This window comes from Pteronotus mesoamericanus, unplaced genomic scaffold, assembly GCF_021234165.1.
Source record: "Pteronotus mesoamericanus isolate MK-2021 breed Mesoamerican mustached bat unplaced genomic scaffold, CSHL_Meso_final contig_1, whole genome shotgun sequence".
NCBI classification, from domain to species: domain Eukaryota; kingdom Metazoa; phylum Chordata; class Mammalia; order Chiroptera; family Mormoopidae; genus Pteronotus; species Pteronotus mesoamericanus.
This window is the reverse complement of record NW_026554998.1, coordinates 2096213-2115749: the sequence shown is the minus strand read 5'-3', so window position 1 is coordinate 2115749 and position 19537 is coordinate 2096213. Positions and strand designations below refer to the sequence as shown.

Below are 19537 nucleotides of genomic sequence, written 5' to 3'. Positions count from 1 at the left end.
GTGGGGGACCCCCCAAAAAGGAACTTGATGCGTTTCCAGCGTTAGCAAGGGAGCTGTGCTCGGCTGTTGGCAGTTCTGGAGGGAAGGGTGCCGATGACCCTATTTTGAAGATGTCCTTCGTTTTAGGAAATCCACCCCGAAGGAGCCCTTTCAGGAAGGCAGGAGACACCCAGTGTTCTTGGGGGAACCTGTGAAGTCACCCTGAAACAAGTGCTATTCCGCAGACCGAGGGGTTCAGGGTTCTGTTTGTCAGCTTCATACCGTTGGTAACTCCTCTCTGTGATTTCTTCTCTCATCCCACAAAACTGTTCACTCCTCTACCTAATTTTGCACTCTTTCCCAAAGGAAGTCCCCAGAATGATAAAATCTTCAGACCCCCTCATAAGACGCATCCTTCCGGAGACCCCCAATACCGACCTTATCTTGAAAGCTGCCATCACAGATTAATTTTTATTTGTCTCTTACGTTTTCCCACACAGTAAGCCTGTAGAGCTCTTAAGATTAGTGGGAGGGAAAAAATCGCTCACAAGGGAGAGTCATTTCAAAAATTAAAGGAAATCGCTGGCACCCGAGGAGAAGCCGGAAACTCGGCAGGGGGAAGTTGGAGGGGAGTCGGGGTCCTCGGAGGGAGCCCGGGAGCGGGAGCTCCTCGCTCGGCCGCCGTTTGGGCGCGCCTCCTTTAAGGGGCGGGGCCGGGGCGGGGACAAGCGGCGGCCAGCTTTCCCAGGCTGCCCCGCGCGCGCGCCGGCAGTTTGGCCACGTCCCTGGCCACGTCGCGCCCGCTCTCGCCATCTTCGTCGCTTCCTCTTAGTGGCCGCCGCCTTCGCCTAAGCCGCCGAGCCCCGGGGCAGCCGCGCCGACCGCCGCCGCCGCCATGAACATCTTCCGGCTGACCGGGGACCTGTCCCACCTGGCGGCCATCGTCATCCTGCTGCTGAAGATCTGGAAGACGCGCTCCTGCGCCGGTGAGCGGCGGGCGACGGCCCGGAAAGGCTCGGGCGCGGGGCCGGGTTGTCTGGAGGACCTGCCGACCTCGGCCGCTCCACGGCCCTCAGGCCTGCGCTGGCCGACACGCCCCCTCGGCGGCGTGGCGGGCGGCGGGACCCAGGGGGCCTGCGACCCCTCTGGGTGGGCTCTCAGGCCGGGGCGAGGTGTCGCGGCCCTGGGCCCTGCTCCACACTTGGTCTGCTCCCCAGCTTGAGTCGTCGGGGTGCAGGAGGCGCCAACCCGACAGCTGGGAGCTCTGTTTTGCCTGAAAAGTTTGGATGGTGGGGCAGGATTGGGGCTCAGGCACGCACGCCAGCCGCCCCTGGCTTTCATGAGCGTCTCGGTGGGGGCCTGGGCGAGGGTCCGGAGGTGCGGGGACCCTGCGAATCAATGGGACGGGCGGGAGGAGGGTGCGACGGACCGCGGCAGGCTCGTCCTGACGTGGCAGCCAGGCCAGTGCGGTAGGTGGGGCGGGCATGGGGAGAGGTCACCTCGCTCCGAACCCTGCCGGTTCGAAGACTGGCCTTTAGGTTAGCGTGTCGGGTCAGGCCAGGCCTTAGAGTTCTGCGGGCTTCACTCCCAGCTCTCGAGTCCAGGATCACGCCTGCCGCGGGAGGGAGTGTGGGGAGGTCTCTCACGAACTTCTTGGGGACAGTTAATGCTGCTTTGAGAAACGCAGTAGTTTGTCAAGCCCCGAGCGCCTCCATCTAATGACGGGTTTTCTGAAGCCTGCGGCGGCCGCAGGACCCCGCGGAGGGCTCCTGTGGTCTCCTGTAATCCCTCACTCCACGTCACCAGTGAGTTGGCGACTCCCTCGCCGGGAGTACACGTTTCATGCCCGCAGTGCTGGGAGGCAGGGAGACGAGCCTTGTTGCTGTGGAGTTTTACATTTTATTAACCCTGTAATTTTCAGAATGGCGACTTCCTGAAACTTATAAAAAAATGCTTTCTTAAACTTGTGTTTGGTGCCATGGCTGCAGTGCAATAACTTGTGGTGAATTCAAGAACTTAGTTGTTGCCGAGGCCGTAAAAGATGGAGTCCTAAAGGACCTGGGTGGCAGAGAGTCCATTTACCTGATTGATTTCTAAAATTTCCCACATCTAAAGTCGGACCACGTCTTTGATCGCCGTCCTCAGGCCTCACCTCTCTCCCCGGAACATAGCCGAGGTCCAGGAAGCAAGCAAAAACAAAAAAGACCTTTGAGCAATCCAAATGGATGTTACAAAGTCCAGGGACTGAACGGTGGCTCGGCCTGGAAGGTGATCTCTCAATTTATACATAGTGAAGAGCCGTTGAGTTGTATGATTTCCAGTGACAGCAGAGTAATTGCAGCGGTTGTGAGAGCTGACACTAAGCGCCTGCGGTATACTAGGTAGTGAGCTAAGTGTCTTCCTTGGCTTATTCCATGTAGTCCTTAAAATAGCCTTATGAGGAGGGCGCCATTGTTCCCATTCTGCGGAGGAGGGGACTGAGGCTAAGGCAGGTGAGGACACTAGCGTGCAGCCAGGACTGGAACGGGGCAATCGGAAACTTGCAGTTAAGGATTTTGAAGAAATGTCTATTTTGTCCTAAGTAATTTCAGCTTAAACGTTTGATGCCAGACCAGTTGTTTAGGTCATTTTTGCTGTACTCAGAAAATGTTTTTCCCCCAGCTTTATTGAGATATAATTGAGACATAACATTGTAGTAGTTTTATGTATACAACCTAACGGTTTGGTATATGTGTATTTTGCAAAATAATTATCTCAATAAGTTTAGTTACCATCTGCCATCACCACAGGTAGGTAAATTTTTCTCCTTGTGATGAGAACTTTTAAGATCTGCTGTGTTAGCAACTTTCAAACATGCAGTACAATGTCCTTAAGTGCTGTCACCATGCTGTAGAGGACACCCCTGGGGCTTACTTATCTTACAACTGGAAATGTGTGCCTTTAGAACAACGTCGCCCATTTTGCCCACACACCCCTCCCCCACAGGAAGTGTTACTTTTAGCCTTTATTTTTGCTTCAAAATTTTTGGATGAGTTTCTTCATCTTCTTTCATGTGTTTCTCAGGACCCCTGCCTCTGTCAAGTCATGAAGATGAAGCATGATGTCTCCTAAATGTGTATCTGAACTAAGGTCTTGGGGAGAAGTTAGTGCAGCCCCAGATCGAAAATACCTAAAGAAAAAAATTTTTTTTTAAAAATCTTTGTTGTATTTTTCCCTCATTACTATTTAGTCCCCTTATACCCCCTCCTGCAATCACTACGGTGTTGTCCATGTCTGAGTTCTTTTTCCTTTTTGTTCGTTTTTAATACTGTTTTCATTTAGGAGATTTAGGAGCATTTAGGAAAATATAAAATACTTCAACCAAAGTAATTGGGAAGATAAACAGGTGAGTTACATTTGTGTGGGTTTGTCAGGTATTCCTAGAGTTAGCCCGCAGTTGTAGGGCTTTGTTAAAACTCTTTTCATAGTCAGACCTAAGGGCATTTTAGTTCTTATGCTTGAGGTTTCCTGGCCTTTTAAAAATCAAAATCACCAAGATTATTTATTCAGAATTAAATGCTAAATTTGACTAGCTGTTTTGTTTTTCCATCCTAAATTATAAAAGTTGTTTAGAGACTTTTCAGAGAGTAAGAATTTGATATGAGTTTCTCAAATAACTGGAACAGGAGACATGTACATCCAGGTTGTGTTTCTCACTTTGAAAGTGCTGGTATTGGGGTTCACTTTAGGAATTTGGCACCCGTTTTGAACACGCCTGCAGCTGCAGAACCGCAGGGCTTTCGTCTTGCAGGGTCAGGGGTGAGGCAGGCGGGTGAGGAGGCTGGGGGTCGCTTCCCTGACGTCCGAGTGAGCACAGCTGCGTTGCGAGACCAGTTTTAACGTGGGGGAGAGGAGGCGATCTTGGTTGGCATTGTCCTGTGTCTGTGTCTGCCATTGTCATTGCAGAAGGGCGCCCGAATGAAACGTGAGTTCCCATATTCCTGAACGGTCTTTGCAACGGGATCCGCAGTGAGCTCCAGCTGTCACTGTCCCTTCCCTAGACACCGCGCTGCGGGCCTCGGAGGAGCGGGGCTGGGTTTGTAGATGAAGAGCTTCTAGCTACGTTTTCTGTAGGCTGATAGTAATAGTGCTGTGTCTGTTATACTGAAATTCCTAGTGGAACCCGCCCTCTCCTAGTCCATGCCCCCCCCCCGCCACCCCCACCCCCCCGGCCCCGGCCCTCTGTAATTGCTTAGATTGCTGTTATGTAGATTGTAGACTTTTCATCCTACCACACAAGCCAAGATGGTACTGTGTCCCTGAATTCCTCATAATTGTACATTCTGTTTTTGAAGTAAATGGAAAACACCTAGTCGTTTGTTGTCATTGAGTATTTCAGGTAGCTTTTGCGTCACATTCCCAGCCTCCCTCTTTGTGGCAGTTGTCACCTCTGGATTTTGAGTGCCAGCCTCTTAAGTATTCAGTGCTCTCAGACACCCTTTGACCTCCCACTATGTGCAAGGCACTGGGGGCACAATACAGAGCAGGGGCTTGTAGGTGTCAAAGTTTCTGCTCTCAAGAAGGCTGCAGTTTAGTTGAAATAGTAAGCTATATATGCAAAGATCAAAAACAGGGTATTAAACCATGGAAGCAGTCAACCCTGTGACCGTGAAGTGGCAGAGAGCCCCGTGGACAGGCTCCCTGACGCCCCCATCGGCCGTGTGCGAGGCCTTTGCGAAGGAGGTTTACGACCTCGCGGCTGGACACAGACGCTGGCCTGAGTGTGCGTTCACGCCCGGGTCCTGGATGGGCCCCGTGGGCAGGGGAGGGAGCCAAGGTGGCACGCCCCCCACGTTCACTTACGCGGAACGTCGTCAAAGCTAAAGCGCAGGCTGAGACGTAATCTGCAGTACAGCTAAGTGACAAAGTGTTTGTACCCAAAAGATACTCCTACAGATGTAAAATAAAAAGCCTACTGGAAAAATGGACAAGGTTGGCATTTCACGGAAGGATGACGAAGGCCCGTGGAGCGTGAAAGGGCGCTGGCCTCGCTGGCGGCCAGGCCCCTGGACGGTGAAGCGGCGGGGTGCTGCGTGGGGCGGCGCTGCTGGCAGCGTCCCGTGTCAGCGGGGCGTGAAACGGAGAGTGTGCCGTCTGGTGTCGGTGCCTAAGAGAGTGGCACCGCCTGTCCAGGGGAGGTTTGACAGTGCGCCGCACTTAAAGTTACATACATCGTGTCCCAGCAGTCCAGGGGGTCTGAACAGCAGACACTGTGATGGGTATGAACAGACCACACAGAGTTATAAAGATGCCTGTTGTACCTAATAAGTACAAAACACTGTTTATGGATGCGGAGATGTTCGTACAGTGTTAAGAACACAAGGCGAGCAACCCCTGTGTCCATCCCTGGAGGAGTCACTCCACAGTCTGTGCGGCCACACTCTGGAGCACCACGCAGCCCTTGGAAAGGATGAGCCAGGAAAGGGGCTTCCGACGGCCTAGGAAGGCTGCACTTATATACAGGTGGGAGAGTGTTGGAGGTCTGTTTGCCTGTTGTTCCATATATTTTAGCCCAGTTGGAGTTTTTAATAAAATAGCATGGAATACTCTAGAGTGAGTGTTCTTGAGAGCTGGTAGCCTTAGCATGCTTTAGTCTTTCCTGCTCCTACCCTTCTGTCTTCAGCTGGGATCCCTGCCTTCCATGAAGACAAGACAGTTTTTCTGTTTTAAAGGGAAAAGCTGCTACTTGCTAACCAGGATCCCGGGCCGGAAAGAACAAGGTGGCCCTGTTAAGCGCCCTCAGATGCCGGCGTGGCAGTTCCTGCAGGGGTCCTGCCCATGGGACAAGCTCCAGGCCACACGCTGCCTGTCCCCTGCCCCACGCTGTGCTCGGGGGCTCTCCTGCCCTCGGCGGGCAGCAAATTAGGGCAGAGCCCAGAGCCCGTTACCTAGTGACAGTCACAGAGACACAGAATGGCTTAGAAACTCTTTGGAAGTATTATCCCAAAATACCACAAGAGGAGTATTTATTTACTCCATGACATGAAAATAAAATGAATTCCATTTTCTTTTGTCCATTTGTTCATTCAGCAGATATTTCCTTCACCCTGCTGTGTGTCAGGCCCAGCGCTCGGCACAGATAACACCAAATGGAATAGGCGCTCGGCACAGATAACACCAAATGGAATAGGCGCACGCCGGCCTTTGGAGAGCTCCGTGTCTAGTGGGGGAGGGGAGGCAGCAGCTCGGCCGTAAGTGCTGTCCTAGGAGCTGGGCAGCAGCTGGCAGGAAGCAGCCCCCGCTAGGAATAAACAGCACTGAGGGGCGGGTCTTCATAGCTGACTCCGAGGAAGTGATGTGTGAGTCGGGTCGCCAAGGGGAGTGGCAAGCAAAGGGGAGTGGCAAACGCGACCTGATAGTTCCTGATCTTTAGTATAGGAATGCAGGAAATGAGGACAAGATGTCAGATCTCCCTGGCTTTCAAAGTTCCATTGGAATAAACCCTTTGCACAAAGTTTGCCCATATGTATCCTATGATTTATTTATTTATTTATTTATTTTTTAGTTAAAGCATTGGAAAGAACCAAATAGGAAGTTAACTGAAAATTCTCAAGGCTCCGACAAACATCAAATGTGAACCACTTGCTCCCTGTTCTCCCCCCTCCCCATCCTGTCTTCTTTCTCGTGTTTTCTGTGTCAGCCTCAGCCTCATTGGTTCCCCTTTGTAACAGGGTTCCTTTGTAGGAAGGTACAGTCCTTCATGCTGGGAGAAAAAGCAAAAGAGCAGCGCCCTGTCTGCATCTCCCCCCTTAGCCCTCGAGGTCGGTTATGCTGATGGATCCGGATTCGGTTTCTACTTAAGTGTTTTGTGAATAGACTAGAACTGCAAGTATTCAGGCATGGAAAGTAACATCCTTAGATCCAGGCATTTAGTTTCAACAAGCTGCAAAATTGTTCTGTAAAATATATTTTTTTTAATGTGGGTTTTACATTCTGTAGATGTGCTGCTAATAATTTGGGGGCAGTGACATAGCTGCTAAATCCGCGCTTAAATAAGCCCAACAGTGCGAGGTTCGCAGCGCAGGCGAGGCTGGGCAGGTTCCGACCCCTGACGAGGCTCGGTTTCCTTGGTCGGTCACTCAGTCTCCAGCGCCTGACCCCTTAGCGCTCGTCCTTCGTCACAACTGTTCGGCCAGGTACAGAGCTCGGAGGGGCCCAGGGCGCGCTGCGCAGCCCCGCCGCCCCAGTGAGCCCAGCCGTGCCGCAGCGGGGCTCTGGGGCTGGGCTGCTGGTTGGCAGTGGGAGCAGTTTCAGGGCGATTAAAAAAAAAGATGGCTGCTTTTGGAAACTGGCTGTGTGAGGATGAGGTCGGTTTTGTGATGAATCTTAAGAGGTGGAATTTTTCAGTGTCTTCACGTGTCCAAGTCAATGTTCCCGTTGCAAAAGCTGCCAGTTTGGAGGCCACACCAGGGGGCTGGCGCCTGGACCCTCCCTGAAGCAGCGTCTTCCTCCCTCAGCGTTTGAGTCCCGCTCCACCCACGGGAGCCCTGTCGCCGGGAGCTGCTGTTTCCTAGTGGAAAGAGAGGCGCTAGAGGTGACAGGTTACAACACTAAATAATGGCAGAATTTTTTACCTAAAGTGACATATTTGAGAAGTAGGTGTTTTTTTGAACAATGTGCATCCTGGTATGTTGGCTCTGGCATAATTAAGTCGCCCCTGCGGTCACCCCATCATGTTAAGACAAAAGTTGTTAGGACCTCCCTCGAGGAGCATGTGCAAGAATGTTAAGGGAAAGAAAACTGAAGCGCATGTGCAGAGTCATCCCGGGCGGCCGCCATTGACCCTGGGCCCCCCTTCCACACCTGCTGCCGGCGCAGTGTTGTCTGCGGGGGTCAGAGCTCTGCCTGGCCTTTCTAATGCTTTCCTTTTGTTTCTTTAGGTATTTCCGGGAAAAGCCAGCTTCTGTTTGCACTGGTGTTCACAACTCGTTACCTGGATCTTTTTACTTCATTTATTTCATTATATAACACGTCTATGAAGGTGGGTATGGCGTCCAGCGGAATGTATCTCATGCGTAAGTCACAGACCTGTGGAACTTATCATTGAGCATATTTTTTCCATTGAAGAGCAATGCCTGTTTAATTAAATGCTTTGCACTTAGAAATGTTTTCATCTTAAGCTTCTTGTGTATGATAAACTTCTAACGCTCTTGACAACTCTATGAGAAGGCGGGGTAACTGCTAAGTTTTCAGGCGGTGGGGGCGGTGGCCTCCCAGCTCGGAATGAGCGGCAGAGGCCAGGCTCCTTGCCCCGCACCTCGTTGCGTGCTGCGGGGCGGTGTGGGGCGCCCGCCGCTTTTCTTCTCTTTGCACTAAGTCCTCGTTTCTTAAGCTTCTGCTCTGCGTGCCATCTTTATTGCTTTGCCAAGCTTAAATAACATCTGTGCCATAACCTACTGAATATGTGTTTTCAACCTTTTAATTTGTCCTCGGCGTTGGTATCCCTGGCACCTTTGGTGTTCATCTGTTTTTCCTAACCCACGTTCAGACCAGCATGTAACTGTTAAAATACAGGGTGTCCGCATACACCTGCCACCCTGTGTAGCACTTGGCGGCGCACACTCCGCACCTGGAGAAGCCTCAGCTCTGTCACATGGAATGGAACACCCGCGGGGGCGGGCACCTCCCAGCGCCCAGGCGGGTGGGCAGCGAGCAGAGGGCCGGGGCTGGTGGGGGGCAGCAGCTGCCCCGCTGCTGCAGGAGCGGCTGCGGCTCGTGGTAGGAGCTGTGACGGAGAGTGGCGGCTCTCAGGGTGCACCCGGGAGCCCGGTCCTCATCCGGTCATTCTTCACATGCTTAGTGGGCACCTGCGCCGGGCACCGTCGTGGGCCTGCGGTTATTGGCACAACCGAGGAAGAAACGTGGAAGCTGCGGCCTATTGGTGTGTTATTTAAAACTACTCTCCAGCACTTAGTGCCCAAAGCATTTTCGTCAGCGCAGGTCGAAGTGGACAGAGCGATCCTTGAGTCTGCTGACTTCACCAAAAAGCAGATTGGAGATGCTTGTAATCATCACATTCTTCAGTACTAAGTGATGGGAGCCTCGTCATCAGGAAGTCAGCTTACTTCCCAATGCCCGCGCCCCTGCTTGTCCAGGCAGGTTCAGCCTGCAGGAGCTGGACGTGTGTGAGCGAGAGACCCCCTCCCCCTGCCGCCGCCCCTGCCCCCAAGGTAGCAGCTTTCAGACTGTGCCTTCTGCTGGGTTCTGGTTTCCAAGCACACGCTAGAAATCGGAGGCATGCAAGTCAGGTTTTATGTGCTCATAGCTTTTTACTTTGAACGCCAAGTCCTGGGGCGAGGAAAGGGGCTTCTGTCACCAGTGCTGCTTCAGTTTCGTGGACGTCACATGGGCGGGCCACGGGCTGCGTGCCAAGGAGGCAACCCTGGCTGCCGTGCGCCTCAGCCACCGTGGGGGGTCTGTGTGCATTGATTTTGTATGTTATTTTATGTATTTTTAAAATATTTATTTGTCAAGAAAGGGACAGAGAAAGGGAAAGAAACATCAATGTGTGGTTGCCTCTCGACTGCCCCCAACTGGGGATCTGGCCCACAACCCAGGCCTGTGCCCTGACTGAGAATTGAACCAGCGACCCTTTGGTTTGCAGGCCAGTGCTCAGTTCACTGAGCCACAGCAGCCAGGGCTGATTTCGTATCTTATTTTATTCATGTGCATGTATACATATATTTGTGTGTGGAGAGAACTCTAACAGTATGAGATAGTAATCTTGATTTTTTTTTTGGTACTTCTTTGGCATATGCATGGGTATGACCAACAGTTTTAATACCTTATTGATTATTGCAAATATAACTCATAAGGTGCCAGGGACAGTTTGGTGTCTCTTGTTTGTTTTGAAGCGTGTGAAGGCTTGGCGATCGCTTTCATTGTCCTGGGTCGTTGGCCCATGCGCTGCCAGCTAAGTGTTGCGGGGCGCTTTTCCCAAGAAGCCGTATGAGCAGGGCAGCTGGCATCCCAGTCGTCTGTATTCACGGGCTGAACTTGCTCTTGGGTTCCTGGGCCGAAAATTCTACAGTCTGAAAATTAGTGTAATTTCAGCAGTCAGACTCCTCCTTGGGGCCAGATGAATCTATGGCGTGTGGCCTCTTGGATGGGCACGGGCACACGGGGCCATTTCAAGGCCCTGGCGGCTACGCTGCTGTGCAGCCGGAGCGGCCCCTGCCGAGGGCGGCCGCGGTGCACGGGCGGCCGTGCGCTTTCGGGTTCGCTCTTGCTGAGTTCCTGCGCAGGAGCTCCCGGCCGCTGTCTGCATGTGCAGTGGTAAAGCAACGTGATCGTTGTGAAAACCATCGCGGGGAGGGTTAACAGGAATTACATTATTTTATCTTAAAAAGGTCTAAAAAACATCATGATGCCGGGAGTGAGTACCTAGGTTTTGAACTGCATTGAGCTTTGTATTCATTTTTTTTCCCCTTAAGCTACATTCTGATCATTTAAAATGGGATTAAAAATCCATCCTTTGACAGTTTCTTATCAAAATACAAGTACATTTAAGATATCCAGGAATCCCACCCCTAGGTATTTACCCCAGAGAAATGAAAAATCACACAAAAGCCTGTACCCAGATGTTTGTAGCAGCACCTGTCCTCCAAGCTGGAAACAGCCCCGTCCTTACCTGGTGAGCAGACGAGTGGACGGGCAGCCTGCACCGCCGCTGGATGCACTGCTCGCACGGAAAAGCGGCCGCTGGTTGCAGTCGTACACCAGCCATGTGGTTGGAGCTCAGATGCATGACACTAACTGAAAGAAGCTGGTCTTAAAGTCGGCCTGTTGAATGATTCCATTTAGGCAGCATTCTAGAAAAGTCAAAACTACAGAAGCCAAGGACAGGTCAGGCTGGCCAGAGGCTGGGCCAGGGGGCACGGCCTGACCACAGAGGGGTAGCAGGAGGGAGCTCTTTCTGGGGCGGAGGGTGACCTGGCTCTTGATTGCGGTGGTGGCTGCATGGCCCACACAGCGACAGGCCCTCCCAAAAGTGAATTTACCGTACTTAAACTTTAAAATTAAAAAGCACACGTATGGATGCTGTAGAAAGCCAAGGGAGTGGGAAGCATTGTAAGGTGTTGGTGACCTGGTGGCTGTCTCTTGCTCGTAGCTTATCTACATCGCCTGCTCCTACGCCACAGTGTACCTGATCTACATGAAGTTCAAGGCGACGTACGACGGCAACCACGACACCTTCCGAGTGGAGTTTCTGGTAGTCCCTGTGGGAGGCCTCTCGTTCCTGGTCAATCACGACTTCTCTCCTCTCGAGGTTAGTAAAGTGGTTATTTAGTGGACACGTCCAGTTCCCTAGGGAAACAGACCAGTTTGCAGATAATGTGGGGTTGGTGTGTTTTTTTGTTTGTTCAGTTTGGCAAGCTTCTGGTGCAACACAGACCGTTTGGTATAAATCCGTCGTGGACCAAAATTATGTCCTTAGGTGTTTGGGTGTCCACCCGACAGGTTATTGCCTGACTCCTCTGGAATATAAACCTGGCTTCTGTGGAACCAAACAGGGCGCCCTGCCTGTATGAGGGTTTGATGAGCATGTTCTCTCCCCTCTATCCCAGCTCTGTTTCCCCTTCGCGACGGGCGTCGCACATTGACACTGCATCTGTGGTCCCCTGAGCAGCGCTGCTGCTGTGCGTCTCACCTTTAGGAAATGCGGTTTGCGTGGCGCCCTGGCACTGGGCAGGGCACTGCTGCCCCTCGGTGCGGGCCCTTCCCCCCGCACACTGGGGTTCGGCTCCTGCGCTGCCCTCGTCCCCTGGTGGGTGCGGTGAGTGCCGGGCTTTTAAAGCGCTCCCAGGGCTACGCGCGGGTCCTTCTGTCGTCAGCGTGCACCAAGTACCATATTGGACACAGTTTGTGTAATTACAACTCTGATCTCTTACTCCTTTGATTTAACCCCATCAAGCTTAAAGAATAAGAAAAATTGGCTATTTGGACAGTCTGGCAAGAGGAGCCACTGGTGAGGAAAGTTAGCAGGGAGGGAGTGGACGGAGCCTGGTTGTGTGTGGCAGAAAGCAGGGCTGACTCGGGACCCTGGATCCAGGCTGGGGCACGCCTTCCCGGGCAGCATCACCCATGAAGGTGCCCAGAGTCACACGGAGAGGGTGCCGGGGTGGGGAGACAGGCAGTGAGCTTTCGAAGGGGCAGAAGGGCCCAGGTGACCCTGCTCGTCGGTGGGAGTGTCCGTGCCTCTGAGACGCAGCCTCGGCCTCCGTGACTCGTGAGGTTGCTCAGCTGCCCGGCCGCCCACCCCCTGTGCTGCCCGATGGTGAGGCAAGCATGTTCCCTGTGGCCCACGTGGGCCCCGGGTGCTGAGCAAAGCCCATGCTGCCCCCCCAGATTCTGTGGACCTTCTCCATCTACCTGGAGTCGGTGGCCATCCTGCCGCAGCTCTTCCTGATCAGCAAGACCGGGGAGGCGGAGACCATCACCACGCACTACCTGTTTTTCCTGGGCCTCTACCGCGCGCTCTACCTCGTCAACTGGGTCTGGCGCTTCTACTTTGAGGGCTTCTTTGACCTCATTGCTGTGGTGGCCGGCGTGGTCCAGACCATCCTCTACTGCGACTTCTTCTACTTGTACATCACAAAAGGTACGTGGCCACCTGCGTTGTTCCCGCAGGCCGCACGCTTTCAGGCGCCCCGAGGCCCGCGTGCCTGCTCCGGCTCCCGCTTCATGGAGCAGCACTGGCTGCGGAAAAGCATGTCAGCGACTGTCACATTCCGTTCCGGGTCAGGTTCTTGTCTTGTCTTTTGCTGTAGCTGTATAGTTTTTTGCAATGGCATTGCTTTCATTGTAAAAAATCCAGTTAGAACTAATAATTCTGAAAACAATCACCTGAAATCCTACCACTCAGAGATCATTGTTAATGTTTCAGTACATGTAATTCCAGATCTCTAAGCATATAAACAGATACATGATTAAACTACTTGTAATCTGTTTTTTCCCCCACTATAGTTTTTCATGTCAGTCAATAGAAATCTCCATGATTTTCAATAGCCATAGTATTTCATTGCATGTATCACCATAGTACATGAACTGAGCCCTTATTCATGGATATTCAGGCTGTTACTGCTGTTCTGCTGTTCTGCTGCAATTAAGATGCAGTGCCTCTGTCATTGTTCTTGTATACATACATTTTTGCATTTATGTGAATGTAGGACATGTGAACTTCACAAAACTCTGGTGAAAGCTACAGTCCTTGCTCAGGAAAGAATGCATCTTTATGCATATGCACTCAAATTTATGCTTATAGTTTTACGGGATTCAGGAGCCCCTGAAACCCAACTATAGACCCCGGGCTAAGAACCATTGTTATTGCAGTAAAATTCCTAATGGTGGACTTGCTGGTAGCAGGGCATAAGTATTTTACCTCTTTTTTAATATGCAAATTTTATAGACCTCTGTGTATAGTGAGTTACATTTTAATATGTATTGATTAGGGAAGAAAGTCATGATAACAGAAAGCTGCCACGAACTTAGCAACAGTTTCAGTCAAGTTGCATTTCTTAACTACAATTGCTATGGCATCCAGGTACACGAGGAAAGTTCCAGTATATGTGTGCCTGACAGTTCCGTAGCTGGGGGGGGGGCTTGGTTTACCGACAGCCAAACGCAATCCCTTTGGTTGCCAACAGGGTCTTTCCTTGCCCCTCCCCCTGCGGGGTGCCGGGTGTGGCAGACCTCTGCGGGCGGGAAGAGGGGGGCCGTGCGCTTGTCCATGCGCTGATCACTTGTTTCCGCCTCCTCTCTCTCACATTCTAGTGCTCAAGGGGAAGAAGCTCAGCCTGCCAGCGTAAGTGCCAAAGACCGTCCCCGGCGTCCGTCCTTCCGGGTGCTCGGACAGACTTCTTACCGCAGCAAAGGCACGAGATGCTTGACACGGAAAATCAGAAACTTAACTCTTTTGTTGCAGATAGTCATCAGGGGCTCTGTAAGAACCCAGAGGAAAAGAACCAGAAGGTTTCTGTTTAATGCATCTTGCCTTATCTTTTTTTATTACTATGTACAAAGATTTTTTTACACAAAGAAACTTAATGCTGTATTAATAAATTCAGTGTGTAGCTTCAATTGGGGTAGTTCTAAAAGTGACAGTTTTGTGAGAATTGTGCAAACTTCTTTTTTTTTAAATTCTTTGAAATTGTCGAAATGTCTGCAATGAAATTGTACTCCTTGACAGTTGGTAGATTATATATTCTTCCATCTATCAAACTTGCATTCCACTATATTTATTTTCCTTTGCCAAAAGAGGAGTCATATTTGTTTGAAATCTGAAACACTACGGTGAATTTGGTATACCTGTTCAAATTTCTTCCTGCCAAATGTGGAAATCCTTCCCTTGGACATCACAACACTACATTTAAGGCTGGTGAGGAAAACATGCAAGTCTTATGGTTTTCATTACCAAAAATTTTAAGATTCTGAATGTAGACAAAGTCTCGTTTGGGAGTCGCCAAAGGTGCCTGCCTGCCCGTCCTCCTGCCCTGCTACCAAGCATCCCGCGGGGACTGCCCCAGGGATCGAAGCACTGGCCCGGCCGGTGGGCCGCGGCCCTGGCTATTGCCGCGTCACGTGGGACGCAGGGGGCGTTAATGGCTGTTTTGGATCCGGGACTCTGCTCCTCCGAGGACTGGACACAGTGGCCCCATCACGTAGTTCACAGCTCTGCTCGATGACCGCAGCCACGTCCGGGCTCAGATCCAACCGGTTTTTGAAGTCACTCTCGGGTAGGAAAATGATTTACATATTTTTAAATTGGCAGCACCAATCACCATTCCTTATATTCTTACTTTTTTTTTTCCTGAGCTCTTGCATGATTTATCTTGTGTTACCACCTTAATAAACGTTTTATTAAACATAGAATAAATTGTCTCTTTTTCATGAATTAGGCTTTTGGAACATCCTGTGTCAGGATGATTTTTTTTGTTTTGTTTTTCATTTGGCAACCAAAGCTCTATAAGGGGCTGAAAACAATTATTGTCCACTTAATATCTAAAGCTTCCTGTATTTTGTGGAAAAGTTGGTATTTTTCCTTCCAATTTTGCCATTAGGTTGATTTGCTACATTTTTTGATTTATGCAAAAGCACACGAATGCACCAGAACTGTTGAAGTGGTGAATGCTAGCAGTGCTCACCGCCAGAGGGGGTAGCAGGCTTACCTGCCGCATTACAGTAGGCAGCTGGGTGGGCTTTCGCTTTCTCCAGCGGGTCTCTGAACAAGCTGGCTTCGCGGCTGCACGGGTTAACCTCCTGGCTTTCCTCTCTGGTTCTGCTTCCCCCTCGCCTCAGGGTTTCCCTTTTGTGTATCAGTATCTCTTTCCAGCATCCTCGTCTTGGTGTAGTTTCTGCTTCCCTCCTCCTGGAAGATTCTGAGAGCCTGGAGGAAGGGAGGAAAGCCCCTCATAAGAGGCCCAGACCGCCCGCTGCCCACCCCGGGGCTGGGGCGGGGGCTCTCGCGGGTTTTTGTGCTTGTGGTTCGGGCGGCAGCAGGGTTCGTTCACGGGACAGCACGGCGCGGGGAACTCGGACCCGGGACCCCGGCACGCCGCCTGGTTTCGGAAGTGTCTGCCTTCGCGGGGCCTTCTGCCCAAGTGAAAATAAAACTGGCTGAGATGTCACCGCCACGCCGTGCCAGCCAGGGTGACATTGTAATAGGCTGCCCGGCCAGAGTGCAGGACTTGGCTGCGCCCTCGCCCGCGTCGGAAACAAAGGCCTGGCACGCGCGCCTAGCAACGAAGCCCCGTTTCAGAGGAACGCTTGCTCCCTGAATAAAGGTGGTCAGGTAATTCATATCTTTTATTGAGCTGTTTTATTTGTGTGGATTTTTTAAAATGTAAGCACAAAGGGAAATAAAGCAAAGTTAACACATTGCCTGCTAGTGACACCTGAAACGCCACTCGCTGTGGCTGCTGACAAACACTGGCCGGTTCCCTGCCCAGCTTAGAATGGCATTTCCTGCTTTTTTACAGTCAGGTCGAAAGAGGAGAAAGAGGAGAAAGAGGAGGTGGGGGGTGGGGAAGTGCAGGTGGAAGGCCTTGCAAGAAGATCAGCCTTTCCAACGCCCCCGCCAGGTTGGACAGCTGCCTGGAAGAGGCCAAGCAATGGTTTCGTTTCAGCAGAAAGTGATTTGTGGAGCCCTGAGTAGAAGCACCAGCTTGGGGGTCAGCCTTGCGTGGAGAGCTGTGGCCCCCCCACACTCCGGCTCGGTGACCCCGGGCTTGCTGTGTGCCCCATCCCCCATTAGATGCAGAGGCTCCTGCCCCCGGGATCCTGTGAGGTGTAAATGAGCCCGTGTGCCTGACGCCTGGGACCCGGCTTGGGGCCCGTGAAGTGCTCAGCACCAAGGGGACCTCCACTTCCCCTCCTACTGCGCTTAGTTTGGGACAGCTGCCTCAGAGGCTGGTGGGGACCAATTCTGGCCGGTCTGATGGCACGGGTCAGCTTTGCTCTTGTTGGGAGAGCAATACCCTATAGAAATGCATCAGGTGCCTTCCCAAACAACCCATCCCGATGAAGTCTGAGGAGGGCCGATTGCACGGGCTCCAGGTGGGGTTTGTCAGTGTGCCTCGCCCTCTAGTGGCTAAGCATGGAATTTCCAAGGAACTCGCGCTCTGCTCAGTTCCGTCCTTGCCTCAACCCCCGCCGCCCCCCAAAACTGACCTGGGTTAGCCTTTGCAGCACAGTCTCTGTGGTCTTAGAAGATGCTGTGGGTGTTTCTCCTGCATCTCTGAAACAATCCCCTCTTATCCCTTCCATTTTAAAGTACACTGAAGCATAACATGGCACTACTTTTCAACAATGACCAGGGTACTTTTTTTTTTATTATACTAGAATACTCCAGATCTCTACTCCTGGCTTCACTTTGGGCACTTCATAGGTGAACACTACACTACGCTTTACTCCACTGCCGAAACAATGGAAATACAGAACTACCGGTGTTTACTACTTACAAAGTTTCTAGGAAAATTAATTGTTCTGTAACAGGGAAACTGGTGTGCCCTGAAACCAAGAGAGCAACTTGTTAAAGTTCTGAAAACTGAAGATCTCAGGACTGTAAAGATGAAGAATGCTTAGGAACGCAGCGATCCCACGCCTAGCTAGAACTGCCCACCTCTGACTGGCCTGAACAAACCATAGCAGAAACCTCAAGTGCAAGGGTATTCCCTGTACCGGGGCACAGAAATTTACTCAAAGAAAATCAAGTCCTAAAGGGAGACATAGAGAAGGAGATGAATCAAGCGATTTGGAAAAATGAAATAGTAAAGGTCAGTTTTTCCAAGTGAATATGAAGGTGAAATGCCAGAAAGGTCCCTGAAGAATACTTACTAGCATTTGCAAATAAATAGCGATATTAACCCAAAACAACAGCAGAGAAGGATACCTAAGACTCCCCCACCTAAAAAAAAAAAAATAAGACGGAGCAAACACGGCAGGATGTTATGTCTTGTTAAACCTGGATGGCGGGGCCTCAGGTGTCCCACGTCTCTGAAAATTTTTATCATTAAAGAAAGTCATGGCAAGTGGTTCACCTTTTCAAGAGCTACGCTTTGACTTGGATTTTCATTTTGGAAAAAAAAAATATTTTAAAAATAGATCTTTTGTATACATCTATTTTAAAATAGCCATTTTTGATAGCAGGAAATTGAAATCCGGTGTTTAAGGGAATCACATGCTTTGTATGAGATACCCGCATGATGAAGTGTTTTAAAATGGGCCTAATTCAACTAATGGATTGATATTACATGGAAGGGGCAGAATACACTTGCACTGATTAGATCTATACAAAATATATTATTTTTTAAACATGGATACCACCTCAAATATAGTTCTGTGGGTGGTCACGATATAATATTTTCACACTACCTACCGTACCAACAAAAGTTTATATTGAAAAGTTATCTTACTATTTAACCTTACAAATCTGTTTTCAAAAGGGAATGATTACATTTAAGATTATGTGCGACCACAGGCCTACTCTAACTTCTGAATCACCCCCTCACCTTAATTCCTTCTTTCCTCCAGGACTCATTTTAGTATCTTCAGGGATATCTTCCCTGACCTCTCATTACCTAGTCAAGTGCCTAGTAAGTATTAATTTTATAAATTTTATTTTTTAAAAAGATTTATTTATTTATGTATTTTTAGAGAAGAGAAACATTAACGTTTGGTTGCCTCTCCAGCGCCCCCTACTGGGGACCTGGCCTGCAATCCAGCCATATACCCTGACTGGGAATTGAACCAGCGACCCCTTGCTTTGCAGGCTGGCACTCAATCCACTGAGTCACACCAGCCAGGGCAAATACTAATTTTATGAATGGATGAGTGGCTCCATCCTATAAAAATCTAACTTCGCTATTTACAATTCCTTGTATCATTTCGACAACCATCAATACAATTTCAATATTATTATTTTTAACCCTGAAATTTTGCCCTTTAGAAGACCCCTGAACGAACTTCAGACTTGGAAAATCTTGACATTTCATGAATTTTGTTCATTCATCAACTATTTAATGTATTCCATTGCTTGCGCAGCAGTGAACAAGATGGGCAGGGTGCCTAGCTCCCACTTACACGGGAAGGTGGGAGGGGAGAGATAATAGGCGCGATAACTGCCAGGGAGAGGTTAAGTGCTATGAAGAAATCTGAAGTGGGGAAAGGGAATGGGAACCGATGGGTGTGCCGTTTTAGATAAGGTGGCCAGGGGAGGCCTGTTAAGAGGCAGTGACACTTGAGCTGAGGCCTGAATGAAGTGAGACACAGCGAAATACAGCAGGCAGGAGCATCTCTGGCAGAGGAAACAGAAAATGTAAAGGCCCAGGGCGAGAATGAGTTTTAGGGAGGAACAGAAGGCGGCAGGCAGTGGGGTGACGGAAGGAGAGAGTACTAACCCTAACTCGGGGAGATGGATAAACACTCCTTTACGGACTTGCGACGTGTGACGACCTGGGAAGGCCTTTGCGGGGGGATTGGAGTCTAGTATTTTACACACAAAGTGCAAAGATCCAAGCGGAGGATGGGCTTGGTCTGACGGTGCAACGAAGTCACCCGGGCTGCTGGAGGGGAAAGGCACAGCAGAAGGAAACGGAGCAGTGGGAGATGAGGCCGGGCACGAGACGAAGGGGGCTCGGGCCAGGTAGGAGAGTGGAGGCGCCGAAACGTGGGCAGGACCTAAGGCACTGAGCGACGGCCTGCTCGGGAGGGAGGCGAGCAGAGCAGGCTATTCCCCACCCCGTAGCCCCAACGTGCCCAGTGATTTCAGGCCCTGAACTCCAGAAGGGTCCCCCGTTCCTTTCTCCGGACCGTGGGATGCACAGAGGACGCAACTGGGATGCGCCCCAGGTCCGCATTAACAGCCGTGTGACTCTTGGCTGACTAGTCCCTCCGGGCCAGATGAGTCTCCATCTAGAAAACGTACCACAAGCAGAACGGACTTCACGCCCCAGCACAACTGCGAGGAAAGCGGCCAGAGCCTTCCGGGTCAGCGCACCTGCACAGGCGCAGAGGGTCCCGC

General features: G+C 50.9%; 1 protein-coding gene across 2 annotated transcripts; it reads left to right on the top strand.

Moving 5' to 3' along the window:
- The first annotated feature begins 755 nt into the window (after nucleotides 1–755).
- On the top strand, nucleotides 756–14893 carry KDELR2 (KDEL endoplasmic reticulum protein retention receptor 2). Of its 2 annotated transcripts, XM_054570480.1 has the most exons (5): nucleotides 756–965; nucleotides 7899–7999; nucleotides 11129–11287; nucleotides 12367–12619; nucleotides 13792–14893. In XM_054570480.1, the coding sequence occupies exons 1-5, from the start codon at nucleotides 875–877 to the stop codon at nucleotides 13824–13826; spliced, it is 639 nt and encodes a 212-aa protein (XP_054426455.1). In that variant the 5' UTR covers nucleotides 756–874; the 3' UTR covers nucleotides 13827–14893. The 2 variants fall into 2 exon arrangements, with proteins under 2 accessions (XP_054426455.1, XP_054426540.1); XM_054570565.1 differs by lacking the exon at nucleotides 12367–12619.
- The last annotated feature ends 4644 nt before the right edge of the window (nucleotides 14894–19537 follow it).